The 15,027-nt window shown below is 34.8% G+C and overlaps 1 protein-coding gene and 1 long non-coding RNA gene across 7 annotated transcripts in view; both read left to right on the forward strand.

Moving 5' to 3' along the window:
• Positions 1–11,824, forward strand: part of Asator (tau-tubulin kinase asator) — a 551,150-nt gene extending 539,326 nt beyond the window's left edge. For all 6 annotated transcript variants that reach the window (XM_070112342.1, XM_070112344.1, XM_070112343.1 and 3 more), the window contains 2 exons: positions 11,029–11,122; positions 11,187–11,824. In XM_070112342.1, coding sequence (XP_069968443.1) covers positions 11,029–11,122; positions 11,187–11,517 — 425 coding nt within the window. In that variant the 3' untranslated portion in view covers positions 11,518–11,824. The remainder of the gene's footprint in view (positions 1–11,028; positions 11,123–11,186) is intronic.
• LOC138857983 (uncharacterized) lies at positions 780–7,364 on the forward strand. Its single transcript, XR_011397236.1, has 2 exons — positions 780–3,545; positions 3,621–7,364. It is a non-coding gene; the product is annotated as an uncharacterized lncRNA (long non-coding RNA).
• Positions 11,825–15,027: the final 3,203 nt, after the last annotated feature.

The following is a 15,027-nucleotide window of genomic DNA, read 5'->3' on the forward strand; positions in this document are numbered from 1 at the left end:
AAAAATGGAAAACATTAGAAATCTTTTGTAGTGCCATGCTTCGTAGTATTAATTGTCAATTGAAAATGTATGTATCATTTACTAGTTGAGAGTAAATACATATTTTCACTCTTCAAATATTGAAAGTTCAAAAATCAATTGTTTTAATATATCACAAAATCACAAAAATAAATTTAAATAGTTTAACGGATACATGTAAAATAATATTTAATTTTATTAAATGTTGGGTATTATAATTTAAATGCCCAAAAATAATTATTTTGCCTGATCTGGCAACAGTGGAAAATGTTATAAATAGCGCAAATTTTGAGGCGCTCTCACACTGGAAAGAGTTGGGCATCCCATTATGCCTGGTGACAACATAGCCAACTGACATTATCGCAAGATTGTCGATTGAAACAAATTTTGTCAACTCCGCGACGATTCCCACAATTTGGTGTCAATATGTATGCGAGCTAATATGTACACATGTAAGTATGTTTGTCGACAAAGTCGTCATTTGGCGACGATCTTTTGTTTGGTTGCATCCATACACAGAGGCGTTTCAACTGAGGACCCATAGCAATTATTATGTTGATTAATTTGTATAGAAAAATACTGATGTATTAATGACTTATTTTCGTAATATGATAATAATATACGTAAAAATATACACATAAATTCATACTTATAATAGCTTTCAAAATAAATAAGAATCATAAAAAAATATGTGAAATAATTATGTGGCAGTGCGCCCCTGACCCATCCTTGCTTGCGATCGTTCAACTTGCTTCTCGCAAAAAGCGCAGTAGATAATATAATTTTTATTTGTTTAATAAATTCAAAACTTTTTATTAAAATTAGTTATATTAATATACATAAATATAAAAAAAAAATAAAAAATTATGAAATGAAATTTTCACTTAATTCCAAGCTTGCTTCTCTCAAAAGCTGTGCTGTACGTATTTCTCCAGTTCATGAATACTACAGAATTTAAAAATGCCTAAGCAAAAATGAAAATTAACTAAACATATAATTTTATTTGAAACTTAAGTATAACTTACGTATGTTATATTTGAAAATTCCTTCGTTATTTATATATTTTTTTAACACAAAAATAGTTATTGCACAGGAGCACCCAACACTTTTGGTTTATCGCACGGAATAACAGCTACATAGGTGTTTCACAACTTCTCGAAACTCCTATGGAAATATATGTTATCTCTTTTCGACGTATACAGAATTTGCTTTTTGAAAAATCGTTGACAGTCATTTTACTGTTCATTTCACTGTCAGTACTGACATAATAAATGTGAGTATATTGATGAACCCATCAGCAGTTTCTTGTAGGGACTATAAGATTTCAATTTATAAAATAAAAAAATAAAATAAAATTTAAGTTTCATGAGTTTTAGGATTCGAAAATATATGCTCGTATTCGGATTGAGCTTAATTCCTTCACGCTTACGACATAAACAACTGCAAAAGTGAAAACGCGGCCGCTTTAGCCATGGTTTTATTAATATTCTTTGTTCAATAAGCATATCGTTTACGCAACGCACATGCACCAGAGTTTTTGCCAGTAATCCTCTTTTTTAATTCAAAAGGGTTTTCATAATTATAAATTTTGTCATATCATTGAAATTAAAAGCACAAATCTAGTAGGTATATTTTTTATTTCTTTTTCGAAGTTATACTTTTCGATGTGCTCTCATCTGGAAACATTTGCGCCATCTCTATTCCTTAATATTCACTGGAACTGGTACCTAATTTAATTTTTTTTTTTAGGCCGGAAGGAGGGTTTAAAATCCCTTCGCACCATAAAGGGTCGTCATCCTATGTGAGTAGTGTACCCACTAAAACACTGCCCCCTTCTATCATGGGTTTTTTCGTTGTCCCGGGACCGCTTTCGCATTACTTCAGAGCAAGGTTTCCCATAGCGGGCAAGCAAGATGGACCCATAGCGGGTCAGTTTCTACTCTCCCTCCGTCCTGTGTGCCTACTGGTTTGTAGCCAGCATCAGGCTGACTGTCTTCTATTGAGTGGAATTGGTCGGAGGGTCCGCGTCCATTTTCCTTTTCATATGTTAGGTAGTAGTTCACCTCGACGTGTTTTCTACTGTGTCATGTCTCTATATCTTTGATCAATTTGGCGGTCCATCTCCCTTTGCGCTCCCATGTCCACCGATCTTGCCAAAATTCGAGTGTTTGGTTCCTTGCTTGTTATCTTGTTTGCATGTGTATTTCCGTTCCATTTTTCTTCCATAACCAGAGTTGTCTTCTCTCCTTTGCGAGTAGATCTATTGGGATTACGCAGCTTATCACTAGCACTGCGGATTCGGATACAATGCGGTAAGTCGAGGTGACTCTCAAGGCTGCTGTTCTCTGCACCTTAGCAACTACTTTCCGTCTATGTTTCACATTTAATGTATCGTATGCCCACAGTTCACTACCATATAATAGCACTGACTGTGTTGTGTCCATCAGCAGTTTCCTTCTGCTTGCTAACGGACCTCCGATGTTTGCCATAAGTCTTGGAAGCGAAATGGTTATATTGGCTGACTTTTTAGCAGCGTGCTGAATTTGAGCACAGTACGTCAGTTTGTTGTCCATTCTTATACCTAGGTATTTTAGGGTTTTCGTCGTTTGTATGGTTTCTGAATGAACTTTCATGTTCACCTCCAACGGAAAATGTTTCGTAGTGAGCAGGATCAGCTCGGTTTTTCTGCGGCTAGGCTAAGGCCGTGTGGGTGTAACCATGTCTGTGTTCGCAGCATGACTTGTGTAAGTTTGCGTCTGGCTATGTCGGTATTACGAGCTGTTATGACGGCAGCGACGTCGTCCGCGGACCCAACGAGGTAGCAGTCGTGTGGCATTTCGACGTTTAAAATTCGTCGTAGCTGACATTCCATAGGTCTGGTTCAAGTATAGATCCCTGCGCTGCTTCGGAGGTGATTTCTTTTCTTTGAGGGCCGTCACTTGTGTCATATAGCAGTTCCCTGTCTTTAAGATAGCTTCGTATCATTTTCATCAGGTAGGGGGGCGTTTTGAATCGGCTTTCTAGTGCATCTATCATATTTATCCATTTTGCGCTATTGAATGCATTTCTTACTTACTTGACGTGAGCAAGCGGACGTGTCAGATGTGGTGATTTTTGTGGTGTTAACGATATGTTCTAAAAAGTTTTAAAATTGGAGAGAAAACTTACTGAGTTATTGAAACAGTTTAAATTAATTATTATAATGAAAACAAAAGTATGAAATAGCATAAAAAACAAAAAACAAGTTAACAAAATATGTGCTTGCGTAAATAAGTACAGCAGCCACAAAAACAGCGCAAGTGGTCTGAAAACAATACGTAGCGCAATTAATAGACTCAACTAGCTGGATGTGCACACACAACGAAAACAAAATCAAGAAAGCGTAGAATAATAATGAAAGCAGCACAAAAGAACGAAGCAGGTGTGGTTGGAAGAGACGGCGTAGAGCAAAGTGCGGTGAAAATTTCTGCAGCAAAATGCAAAAGTGCAAGCAAGAACAGGGACGAAGCTGCGCAGCTTGGTGATAAGTATGTATACATAAACTTTTAAGTGTCATTCAAATATGAAAATTCCTAAAATCGTAATTTGCATTCTATGTACAGGTGTTTATCACGAAGGTGACTTCAACAGATTTAAAAAAGGTTTTTACGTGGGTAAGCGATTGATTGTGTGTCCAGATCATGGTGATGTAAACATAACCTCATCCGACCACGCCACGCTGGATGAAAACTCAAGAAAATAATAGCATATATAAAACACCACGAAAAAGAAGATCTTAAGTCATGTTTGAGCAGCAGTGTAATGTTAGATACATCAAGCTCACAAGATCTTCTCAATAAAACAGTGAGAAACAATGAGGATGGACAGCTCCTGAATGCCAAAGTTGAAATTGAACTGCTACGTGATTTAAATCAAGAATTGAAATCTAAAAACAAATTATTGACTGAATTACTGGAAATAAATAAAGCAGAAGTAAACAAATGTAATTCGTAGGCGGAAATTTTAAAAGAGGATAAGAAAGAAAGAGTGTTTGAAAAAATTCCAGCGATTGTGGTAAAGACCAAGAATAAAGAAACGGAAAAAAACTATGCTCAACTAGTTAAAAAAAAATATTTCTACTAATACAAGGGCTCAAATCAAAAATGTAATGACAACAAAATCGGGTGCAGTGATAGTTATGTGTAAAAGCGAGCAAGATATCTCAACAACCAAAGACGTACTGACTGAAACACTGGGTAAAAATTTTGAAGTGGTACAGGAGAATATGAATGCTCCCAAAATAAAAATTTTTGATATAGAAAGTGACATGAGCAAGAAAGAACTAATTGATGATATTTGTAACAGAAACAGCGCCTATTTCGATGGTGACTTTAAAATTATAGCTGACTTTACTAATAGTAAGAACAAACGTAGCTTAATTATTGAAGTGTCTTCTAACATTTATCTCAGTGCGATGTCCAATAAAGTTACCTATGTTGGCCATAAGAGCTGTCATGTGTTTGATGTTTTTGACTTGCGTATGTGCTTTAAATGTGGCCGGACCAATCATAGCCACAGTAAAATGTAACAATGAATCAGCTTATCTAATTTGTGCTGGAAAGCATGATACTAGAGAATGCACCAGCACCATGAAATCATGTATAAACTGTGTTATAAACATTTTAATAAAAACAACCCCACTGATCATGCGGCAACGGATATCAGCGCATGCGCATACCTCAAACTCAAATACAACAACATTGTGAAATCAACAGACTATCCTACAATGCCTCATATTCTGACTCACTTTGGTAAAGTCCTTGAACCAAAGAGGGCATCAACTTAGAACTTATAACACAATTTTCTCACTAAAAATGAATAATAATAGTAATCAAGATTTGAATTGTATTATTGAGGATTCTGTAGATAAGCTAGAAAATTTAAGCAAGATTTTCGCTATCAGTGACATTCTCATACTTCATATCAACATCAGAAGTCTCAATGCGAATTTTGAAAAACTTGAACTTTTGCTAAAAAGTCTAATATGTAAACCACATGTTATAGTTTGTAGTGAAACGTGGAATTTAATTGAACATAAATTATATTCATTAAATGGTTATAGCATACATTATGATCAAAGCAGTATAAATAAGGCAGATGGAGTAATAATATAAGTATGTATCAAATGCTCTAAAACACTCCACATCTGTACATGCATATGTATTAACAATAATTTAAATTTAAAGGTAACTGGAATGTACAGATGTCATGACATCCCTAAGGATGAATTTATTAACAATTTAAATATATACATGGATACTAATTCTAAGATTAAAATCATGTATTAGTTGGAGACTTCAATATAAATTTAAATGATGTAGACTATCACTCAGCTCTACTACTATCATGTGTTTTAGATATGAATTATGTACCGTTTTTTAATAATACTACCAGGCCTTATAGTGAGGATGGATCATGTATAGATAATATGTTCGTTAAAACAAATATTCCCAACGTAAAATCAATCACATATAAACAAATGATCACTGATTATTATATTTTGTTTTTGTCATTAAATACGTATAAATTATTAAATCATAAAGAACCTAAGAATTATCTCAGTTATAAAATACTGGAGAAAAATAGTAAACATGTACTTTGGGAAGACATATTAAATATACAGGATCCAAATATTGCTACTAATAGTCTCATAGCTAAAATACAAAATTTGATAAAAAATGCTCATGTAAAACCAAAACACAACAAGGGTAAATTTAAACAGCGTAAAAATTGGATTACGATTGGCATTATGAAGTCATGTCGTACAAAAGAGAAGTTATATAATAAATAGAAAAATAATAAAGATACTATAGAACTAAAAACAAAATACAATACTTTCTGTAAAAAACTGGACAAAGTTATGAAAAGCTAAGTGTAATTATGAGAGTAATTCGAAAAATAGTAAGTTTAAATGTAGTAAAGACTTATGGAATTATGTAAATCATAAATTAAGTAAAAATGTAAAGGCATCTAAAGATAAAGACTACTTAATGGAACATGATGTGAAGATCACTAACTATGCGGAAATTGCTGATACTTTTGTAAATTTGTTTAGTAATGTGGGTATAGATTTAGCTGCTAAAATGAAAAAAACAGATAACAGTACGGTTTATAATATAGAAAATAATGCGAAGTCAATTTTATTTAAGCCAACTGATGAACAAGAAATTGAAAAAGTAATCAGAAACCTAAAAGACAAAGCTGGGGGAGTTGATGGGATTAACACTAAAGTCTTAAATATAATAAGTAAATTTATTAGTAAACCATTGGAATTTATAAATCAGGAGACAAATATAAAACTAATAACTATCGTCCAATATCCTTAATTTCTAATATAGCAAAAGTTTTTGAAAAAATTATTCATAAACGAATTTATAACTTCATAACAGACTCAAAAATTATTGTGAAAAACCAATATGGCTTCTTAAAAAATAAAGGCACTAAGGATGCAATTGTAGCAATTACCAGTTTTATATATACTAATATTGATAAAAATAATCCAACAGTGATAGCTTTCCTGGATTTAGCAAAAGCTTTTGATACAGTAGATCATGCTTTATTGCTGGATAAATTATATAGATATGGAATCAGAGGAATCGCTGTTGATTTAATTCGTGACTACCTTAAAAACAGATATCAAGTTGTTAAAGTTAACGGGGTAAAAAGCAAATCATGTAAAGTTCAAATAGGGGTGCCGCAAGGTACAATCTTGGGACCACTGCTTTTTCTTCTATATGTAAATGATATCTTTAAGGAACTACCTGAAAACTGTTTGGCAGCTTATGCAGATGATACAATAGTTAAATCTTGGGCGGAAGCTGAATCACAAATGAATGTGCAGTTAAGTTTAATAGGGAATTGGATGTGTAATAATTACTTAACTCTAAATGTTGGAAAAACTAACTATATAACTTTCGGTTCATATAAAGACAGTTTTCCAGAAATTTTTGAGTTAAAAATTTATGATAAGACCATTAATTGAACTGATAATAGTAAATACTTAGGTATATATTTTGATAGTCACATGAGATGGGATATTCATATCAAAGAAGTCATAAAAAAAACTACAAGTAGATATTTTCTATTTATATTCTCAAAGTTTAAAAATATAATGAACAAGAAAGTACTAAAAACAATTTGTTACGCATTATTCGATAGTATAGTCAACTATGGATTTATTGCCTGGGGAGGTAGTTATAAGAATGTTACAAAATTGTTAATAAAAATACAAGATAAATTAATTAATTATTTATGTGATAAAACGAGAGAACACCCGTACTGGGTATTAAAAAGAAATTTATTTCTGAGTCACTATGTTATCATTATTCCGATTGTAGAGAGGTGAATGAATATAAAGGTAAGACTAGAGCTAAAGCGTTACAGTTACCAAAGATTAATAAATATATGTCTTACAAAGACTCGAAATATATAACAATTAAATACTTCAATGTGTTACCGCTGAGTCTAAAGTTGTTAAATATTGAAAATACAGCAAGCAGAAAGAAAATAACTGAGTGGATTGTAGACACTGATATTTAAAAATACTACTGGTATGTTTTCTTTTGTTTTTCAACTATAAATCACATTTGTTATTAATAGACTAGTATTGTGGTGTTTTGTAACACCTTTATAGGTGCATACTTTGTATGTAATATGTACTTTGTATCCTGGGATAAATAAATAAATAAAATAAATTATGTCTATTATTGCGAGGAGGACTATTGGCCTCGAGGAGTTGTTCTTTCGATTGGCTTCGTCCACGCTGCGCACGACATCGTCAACGGCTCCGATTGGGGGTGCCAGGGGTTTGTTCTGCGATTTTGTCTCGTTCTGTCTGCTGTGTCTTTTCCTACATACAGCCAGACGGTATTTCCGGGTCCTCGCCCCCTTTTCTATGACTCCTGTTCTACTGGGCTAGGTGCAGTCCGTTTAGGAAGAGCTGTCACTGGCGTTGAAACATTTGCATTTTGGTTGCATGCTTCTAGGGATTTAGTTGCGTTTGTGCGCCTTGTATCTCTTTCTGCCTTTATCCAGTCCTGTCGCAGGCGAGCTATAATGTCAAAGAGCTCGTCTAGCTCGGATACCCCATTTTTCACATCGGTGCTTATGTTTTTCTGTTTTAACATTGCCATCTTCATCTTTTTGAGGGTGGCGCGACACTTTAGAAGCGCCTCATCCTCTTCTGCTCTCATCTTCACGATAAACTCCTGCCTTGGAGAGCTGTGTTCGTTTCGCGAGCATTGGTCCCGGGGTCTTGTTGTCTGTTTCCCTGTTTGCATTTACTGGTTTAGGCACAGCGGAAGCGGTTTCTTCCATGCGCATAGTTTGGATTACTCTCTCGTTTCCTATCTGAGGCGGCGAACGCATGATTTTGCTTTGCCTTCTGAAAGCATTCAATTCGTCGTCCGCTTGTGCGTTTTGGTGTTTCTCTAGTTTGTTTTCTTTTGTTTCATTTTTCGTATTCATGTTTCAAGGGTCTCCGCTTCAAACCGCTATCTCCGCTCGATCGTACAGTTGCATTTTCGGTCCCTGTGGTTGTCTATGCATTGCAGGGGGGCCACACGAGGGTTGACACGAGACCTTATGGGAATTCGTGCACAGAGCCAGGACCATAGCACTAGTCAGGATTTAAATCAACTGAGCCTGTACCGCCAACCTAATGGCGACGTAGCATCGAACGTACTTGAAGGCCTGCCATGGTTTCAACGGGACGGAGACGACTGTGACATTACTCTGAAAGCCATTTCTGCAAGATGTCACTCTTGCATACTGAGGTAACAGAATGCCACAGCCGTCAGCCCAAGTTCAACGTTTCCAAATCATTTGTCAAAATCGTGGTCCTACCTCGTTGCTTTGTTTGTCATCTGTGCTGTGCTCTTGGTCGGGAACTGCTTATTTTATATTTGCAGCTAACCTACGTTTTGCAGGTACTGAGATCTGTATCCGTCATCTATGACCCATTTCTTTTACTATTATTATTATTATAATTTTTTTTTTCTTTTCGTTTTGTTCTCTCCGCTTCCGTTTGAAGCGTCGCTCTGTTTCCTCCCTCTCGTGGGTAGGTGTTCCCACGCGGCAGCCCCTTTAGGGTTGTGGATGCTTATTTTGAAGCAGCATCTATTCACCTCGTCACCGGAGACTCTTAGGATGTTTCAGGTCTTTTAAGCCGAACCCTCCTCTCCTGTCGCTCTTGGTCTGGGGCTGCTTGTTGAGTATTCGCAGCTAACCTAAGAACTTAGGCCGTCCACAGCTCGCCAAGCTGCAGCCCTTGGTGGCCTGAGCTCAGCCAAGGTACCTAATAGATAAGTATATACATATATTTATAATAGGGTGGAGCGAAAAAAAAAATTTTTTTTTTTGCTTAGCCTGGGGGTTAAATCTGTAGATTATAAAAGAAGAAAATGTTTGGACAAAAAAAAAAAAACACTTTTTTTAACATCAAGTACTCAGTTTTAAAGAAAAAATTTCGAGTTAAAATTTTTGATAAGAGTTCTAAAAGCTGTAGAGAGTTCTCTTTCCTTAATTTTTTTTTATATAAGAGACATATTGACAATAGATCGGATATTAACAAAAATTACTTAATAAAGCTTGGATGGCTGACATATGATTATCTGTAGCATAATTTAATTTGCAAAATATTTATTACGCAAAATGTAGTGGGTGGCTTGCAAAAATCCGTTCTTTATTTTGCTTAAAACTAGAGTGGCCTTTTATATTTCGGGATTGAAACACAAAAATAAAAATTAATCATCGAAAATTGGTTTATTGTTTTTCAAAATATTCTCTATTAGAAGCTATAAACTGTTGCATGTGTTTAAATTAATAGTCGAAGCACTTTTGCCACTCTGATTGGTGCAAAAGTTTTTTGCGTTCTAAACTCATCAACCGCCTCTTCAGGTGTCGAAAAACGTTGACATCTTAGAAGAATAAGTACGAGAATGAAAAAAAATCATTGGGTGCCAAGTCAGGACTATAGGGTGGATGACTCATCAAATCGATGTTTGAGTGCTAAAAAATGCAGTCGTTTCATTGTGGTGAAGAGTGATCCATCTTCGGCGGTTGGTTTACTGTTCTGCGTTTTTCTAGTGGTATGGTTGCGACATGTCCAGATTTTCCAAAAAAACGGAACCATTTGCTTGCGCGTACAACTTTTGTTGGATTTGGCTCATCTGGAAACACCCATACAGTCGACTGCTGTTTAGTTTTGGGCTCATACGCGTAAATCCATAATTAATAATCTGTCACGATGTCATAAACGTGTTTCGAAGCACCGCGTAAAATTTTCATGCAATATTGAACTAATGCCTATAGTAGCCTCAATCTCACGAAAGGCACATGACGATCTTGCAATATCAGCTTGCGCACAGCATCAATAGTCGACATTTCGTCTTGGAGTGATTCACGAATTCGATTTAATTCACCACACCATCGATAAACACTGGTCCTTGATGAAGCTTCCAAAAATTTAATTAAGTTCATCGACGCACTGTTGCTGAGTTAGTCCACGTCGAAAGTTGTAAAAAATAATGTCGCGAAAATATTCGCGATTTAATTCCATTGCTTGGCTGAGATTAATATTTTAAGTTACTGTAAACAACACAAATAGCGCTCATATGTCAAAACGTTCTGAGTATGGCATCAAAAATGTCAAACTTAACGATAAAGTTGTGAGTTGCCAGATTGCAACACTTGGGTTGCCAAATTACGAAATATAATAGGCAACCTTACGTATCGAATACTGAGTTAACAAACAAAATGTCGAAAGTATTTAATTTTCTGAAGTGCTAACCCTTTATTTCTGGGTCTATTCGCATTTCATTTAAATTTTACAGTTTTATTAAGATGTACTAGGTGTAGACATAAGCTTTCTTATGTCCATTTATTTCTTCTTCAATTCCAATAGTTGGTTCTTTTAAACATGTTAAATGTTATATATATGCATATATTTTATATATATTTGTTTGTTTTCAGCCTTGAGAAGGAGACGGGAGTCGCACAAATATCTTACTGATCCTTGCCAATTAAACCTTCGCTTTGCAAGGCCACATTCCCGTCACACTAGTCGGTAAAGAGTTTTTTTTTATCATTTACGAAGCTAATTTTAATGATGCTGCTTGTTACTTTTACAGAAAATGTGGTGTGCCAACAATTTTACTGGGGAACTTTGAAGATAATTCATCAGATAACAGTGAAGAGCTTCAAGTTTTTAAGCAATCGGCAATAAGTAACGAAAGTAATGTTGAAGTTAATATTCACAATTTAAATTCCATTAAACATCAACAATCTCTGAGTCAAATTCAAAATCAAGAAATACGTCAGAATGAAGAAGAGTTGTTGTACAATATGGTAACAGAACTTAAGTTATCTGATAAAAAACGTAATGATATTATACCGCCACCTGGTGCTCCAAAACTAGAAAATAGTGCCCGCTTGCGTCGATATAGACATAATGTAGATTAGTCTCGAAAAATGTACCTAGCTATTTATAATAAGTAATTAAACATATAGAAAATACTCCTTTAGCCGTGGTTTTTACGCGCTAGGCATTTGCGCTTAAGCTTAACTACGGGCATCGACAGTTGTCTATAATCTATGCAAAAACCGAATGCCATGGTTCGAAAATCAAATTAATAAAATACTTGGCACTTGTTTTCAAAGAAATTGTTTTGAATATTATTCAGAAACTTAAAACGGATAGGGTAAGGAAATATTTTGACTAATAGAAAAGAATTGTAAGTTGTTCTAATAAAGGCAAATGTATGAATAATTTTTAAATGTTTTTATTTTTTGGTTTTATGCTACCAATCGACAATAAATGTCGAAGATTTAAATCAAGTTTCTTTTGTGTATTTTTATTAGCCTGCTCTCACATATTCATATATTTATTAGGTACATATAAGATGGTGAAATGCTTTGAGTTTAGCGTAATTTTTTAGTAATTAAAGAGGCTGTGTGCCAATCTGCATGTTTTTTCTATCTTACATCATATTGTTCACAATTTTGTCAATTGAAATTTAATAAAAGTAAGGAAGGCTAAGTTCGGATGTAACTGAACAATTTATACTCTCGCATGGTAAAATGATCTATGTGATCTCGTTCATATTTTAATTAAAAGTAGGAAGTGTTGTTTCTCTTATTTACAATTATATTAAGATTAATTGTAGAAATTTGAATACTAAGTTTACTGTTACAGAAACCTTTAAAATAATTAGTTTTTCACCGTGATAATTCCGAATTGATATTATTTATTAAATGTTCTTCATTAAATAAATTTTCTAATTTTAATTTCTTAACTACGTATGTATATATACATGTGCGTCTGTGTATTGGTTTAAATGTGTAAATATGTTTACCATTTGTATTATAGCGCGGAAAAAACTAACGATTTGATACATTACTAGTAATTAGTCATTTTGGTAATGATTTGTAATGCAACGACGTATTACTTTTCCAGAAACAACACTCAAAACGAAAATTAAATCGCATTAACAACAACAGACAACGCGTTATCAACTTCATCCTATCGCCAAATGAACTTTACATGCTTAGAATTAAAAGAGTGGTACATAAGCATAGAGTTTCACGCCCATGTGCGATTGACCTAATAAAAATTCTTCGAGCAAGAAATGTCATTGTCAATGTAAGTTCTTTTTATATATCCGATTATCCGTCCAAGCCAAATATTTTAACTGTTGCTGGTGGTGAATATTTATATATATTGTATTAAATGGCCATTTCACAATATAAGCGAAATGATTCAGTTAGGCGACACCTTGAACATTGATATTAATTTCAATTCACCTAAGTAATATTCATGGAAGACCAGTTTTTTCGGTTGGTATTTTTCTTGGCAAGTCGAAACCTAAAAGTTTTGAGGAATATTTAACATTTTTTTGCTGTGGAGTTCCCGATTAAAAATAACATTGCTCTAGTTAAAAATTAAGGCAATTAAAACGGAGATTAGGGTTATAGTTTGCGATGCTTGTCATCCAAGTGGAGGTACTTTTTTTGACAGACCACGCAGGAGCCGTGCCAAGCTGTCACATTATTTTTGTTCAGTATTGTTTGGCATTTGGTCACAGAAAGACTTACGCCTTAACACCGTTTACACATTGTTCAACTTTATTACGAAAATTCACGTTCTGTAAAGAATGAGTTTCGAGCGTTTCGCTCAACTTATGGTCAACATCATCGGCCTACTGAGCATATTCGCAACACCATCACCATTCATCGTTCACAGCAACTCGGACTGACGTATGGGACGACTTGGCGGAGTTTATGTCGAGATCTTAAATTTAAAGCGTACAAAATACAGTTTGTGCTATAACTAAAGCCGCTGGACCGACATCGCTTCGCTCTATGGGCTCTTGAAAAGTTCCAAGAAGATCCGACATTTTCGAGCCAAATTTTGTTCAGCGATGAGGCTCATTTCTGGCTCAATGAGTATGTAAACAAGCAAAACTGCCGCATTTGTGACGAAGAGCACCCTGAAGAGATTCATGAGCTGCCATTTCATCCAGTGATTTATGGGCCGGTGGAATCATCTCTATATTTCTTTAAAAATGATGCTGGTAAAGACGTAACCGTCAATGGCGACCGTTATCGCGCCATCATAACCTATTTGATGCTTGAAATTGAAGCTCGAAATCTGGGCGATATTTAGTTTCAATAAGACGACGCCACTTCCCCCACATCACATCAATAAATGAATTTATTGAGAGAACACTTCGGTGAGCAAGTAATTTCACACTTTGAGCCGGTCGATTGGCCACCAAGATCGTGTGACCGTTAGACGTTTTCCTGTGGGGATATGTAAAGTCTAAAGTCTATGCAGACGATCCCGCTTCGATTAAGGCCTTGGAGCAAAACATCACGCGTATCAGGCGCCAGTTATCAGTCTAAACGATTCATCGAAAATCAACGGTTGGACCATCTGAGGCGTAGCTACGGCCAACATTTGAAAGAGATAATCTTAAAAAAATATGTGCCAAAGAATGTTTTTTCGACTGATGATAAACATTCTCCATTAAATTTAAATTGTCCAAGTTTTTCTCCTTAAAAAAGTAGGGAACCTCGAAATGGATCACCATTTATTGGTGGAACTCCGTCTCATACCTCCCGGCATTGTTGCACCAAATTTACATAAGTAGGCTAAAAAATAAAAAGCATTTTACCATACAGTACTGCCTCTAAAGATCTAATTACTGATGTCGATTTTTCAAATAGAAAGTGCCCTGAACACCATAATTCACTTTTTGTATTAGAAAAAAACATTCTAGATAATTTACAAATTTCTATGGTCAGGCCATTCCATTGCATGCATATTATAGAATTAGGCGTAACACGCTAATTTTTATGTAAATTGATGAAAAATAAGGTTTCTTTTAAACTTTCACCATAACTCTGAAATGTGAGGCACATGAAGATATTTATTACACAATCCTTCTACTACACTGCTCCTATCAGCTACTTTGTTGCCTTAAGCAACGAGATTCAAACTTAGACGCTGACCAATTCATGCTCAATGACTTTTCATGGACCTTTAACGTTCACAGTTTTCTGCACTTAAGGGAAACCGTAAAATATATATGTAGGTGATCCTACTTCTGGATCTTGGTACTCTTTTGAACATTACCTGAAGTACCTCAAGAAAATAATAAAAAGTCATCCGAAAATTCTGATACCCATTATAATGGTAATAAATGTTTTTTCAAGGGATCTGTTCTCAGTAGTTCTTAACGTGATAATTTTTGTTATATGAAATTCATTTTACCTGCAGTATTTCATGAAATAACAAAGGATTTACTTATAAGTAGAAAATACGTCAAAACACACAGTTTTTACCAGGAGCAATTTGATTCTAGATAGGGATATATATACATATTATAGCTTTAGAAAATTCTGGAACTGATATTGCAACATTTTCTTTGTCAGATTTAGAATGTTAGGCTTTCGCAATTCCATTTGAAG

The sequence above is a fragment of the Bactrocera oleae genome, chromosome X (genome assembly GCF_042242935.1).
Source record: "Bactrocera oleae isolate idBacOlea1 chromosome X, idBacOlea1, whole genome shotgun sequence".
NCBI lineage: Eukaryota > Metazoa > Arthropoda > Insecta > Diptera > Tephritidae > Bactrocera > Bactrocera oleae.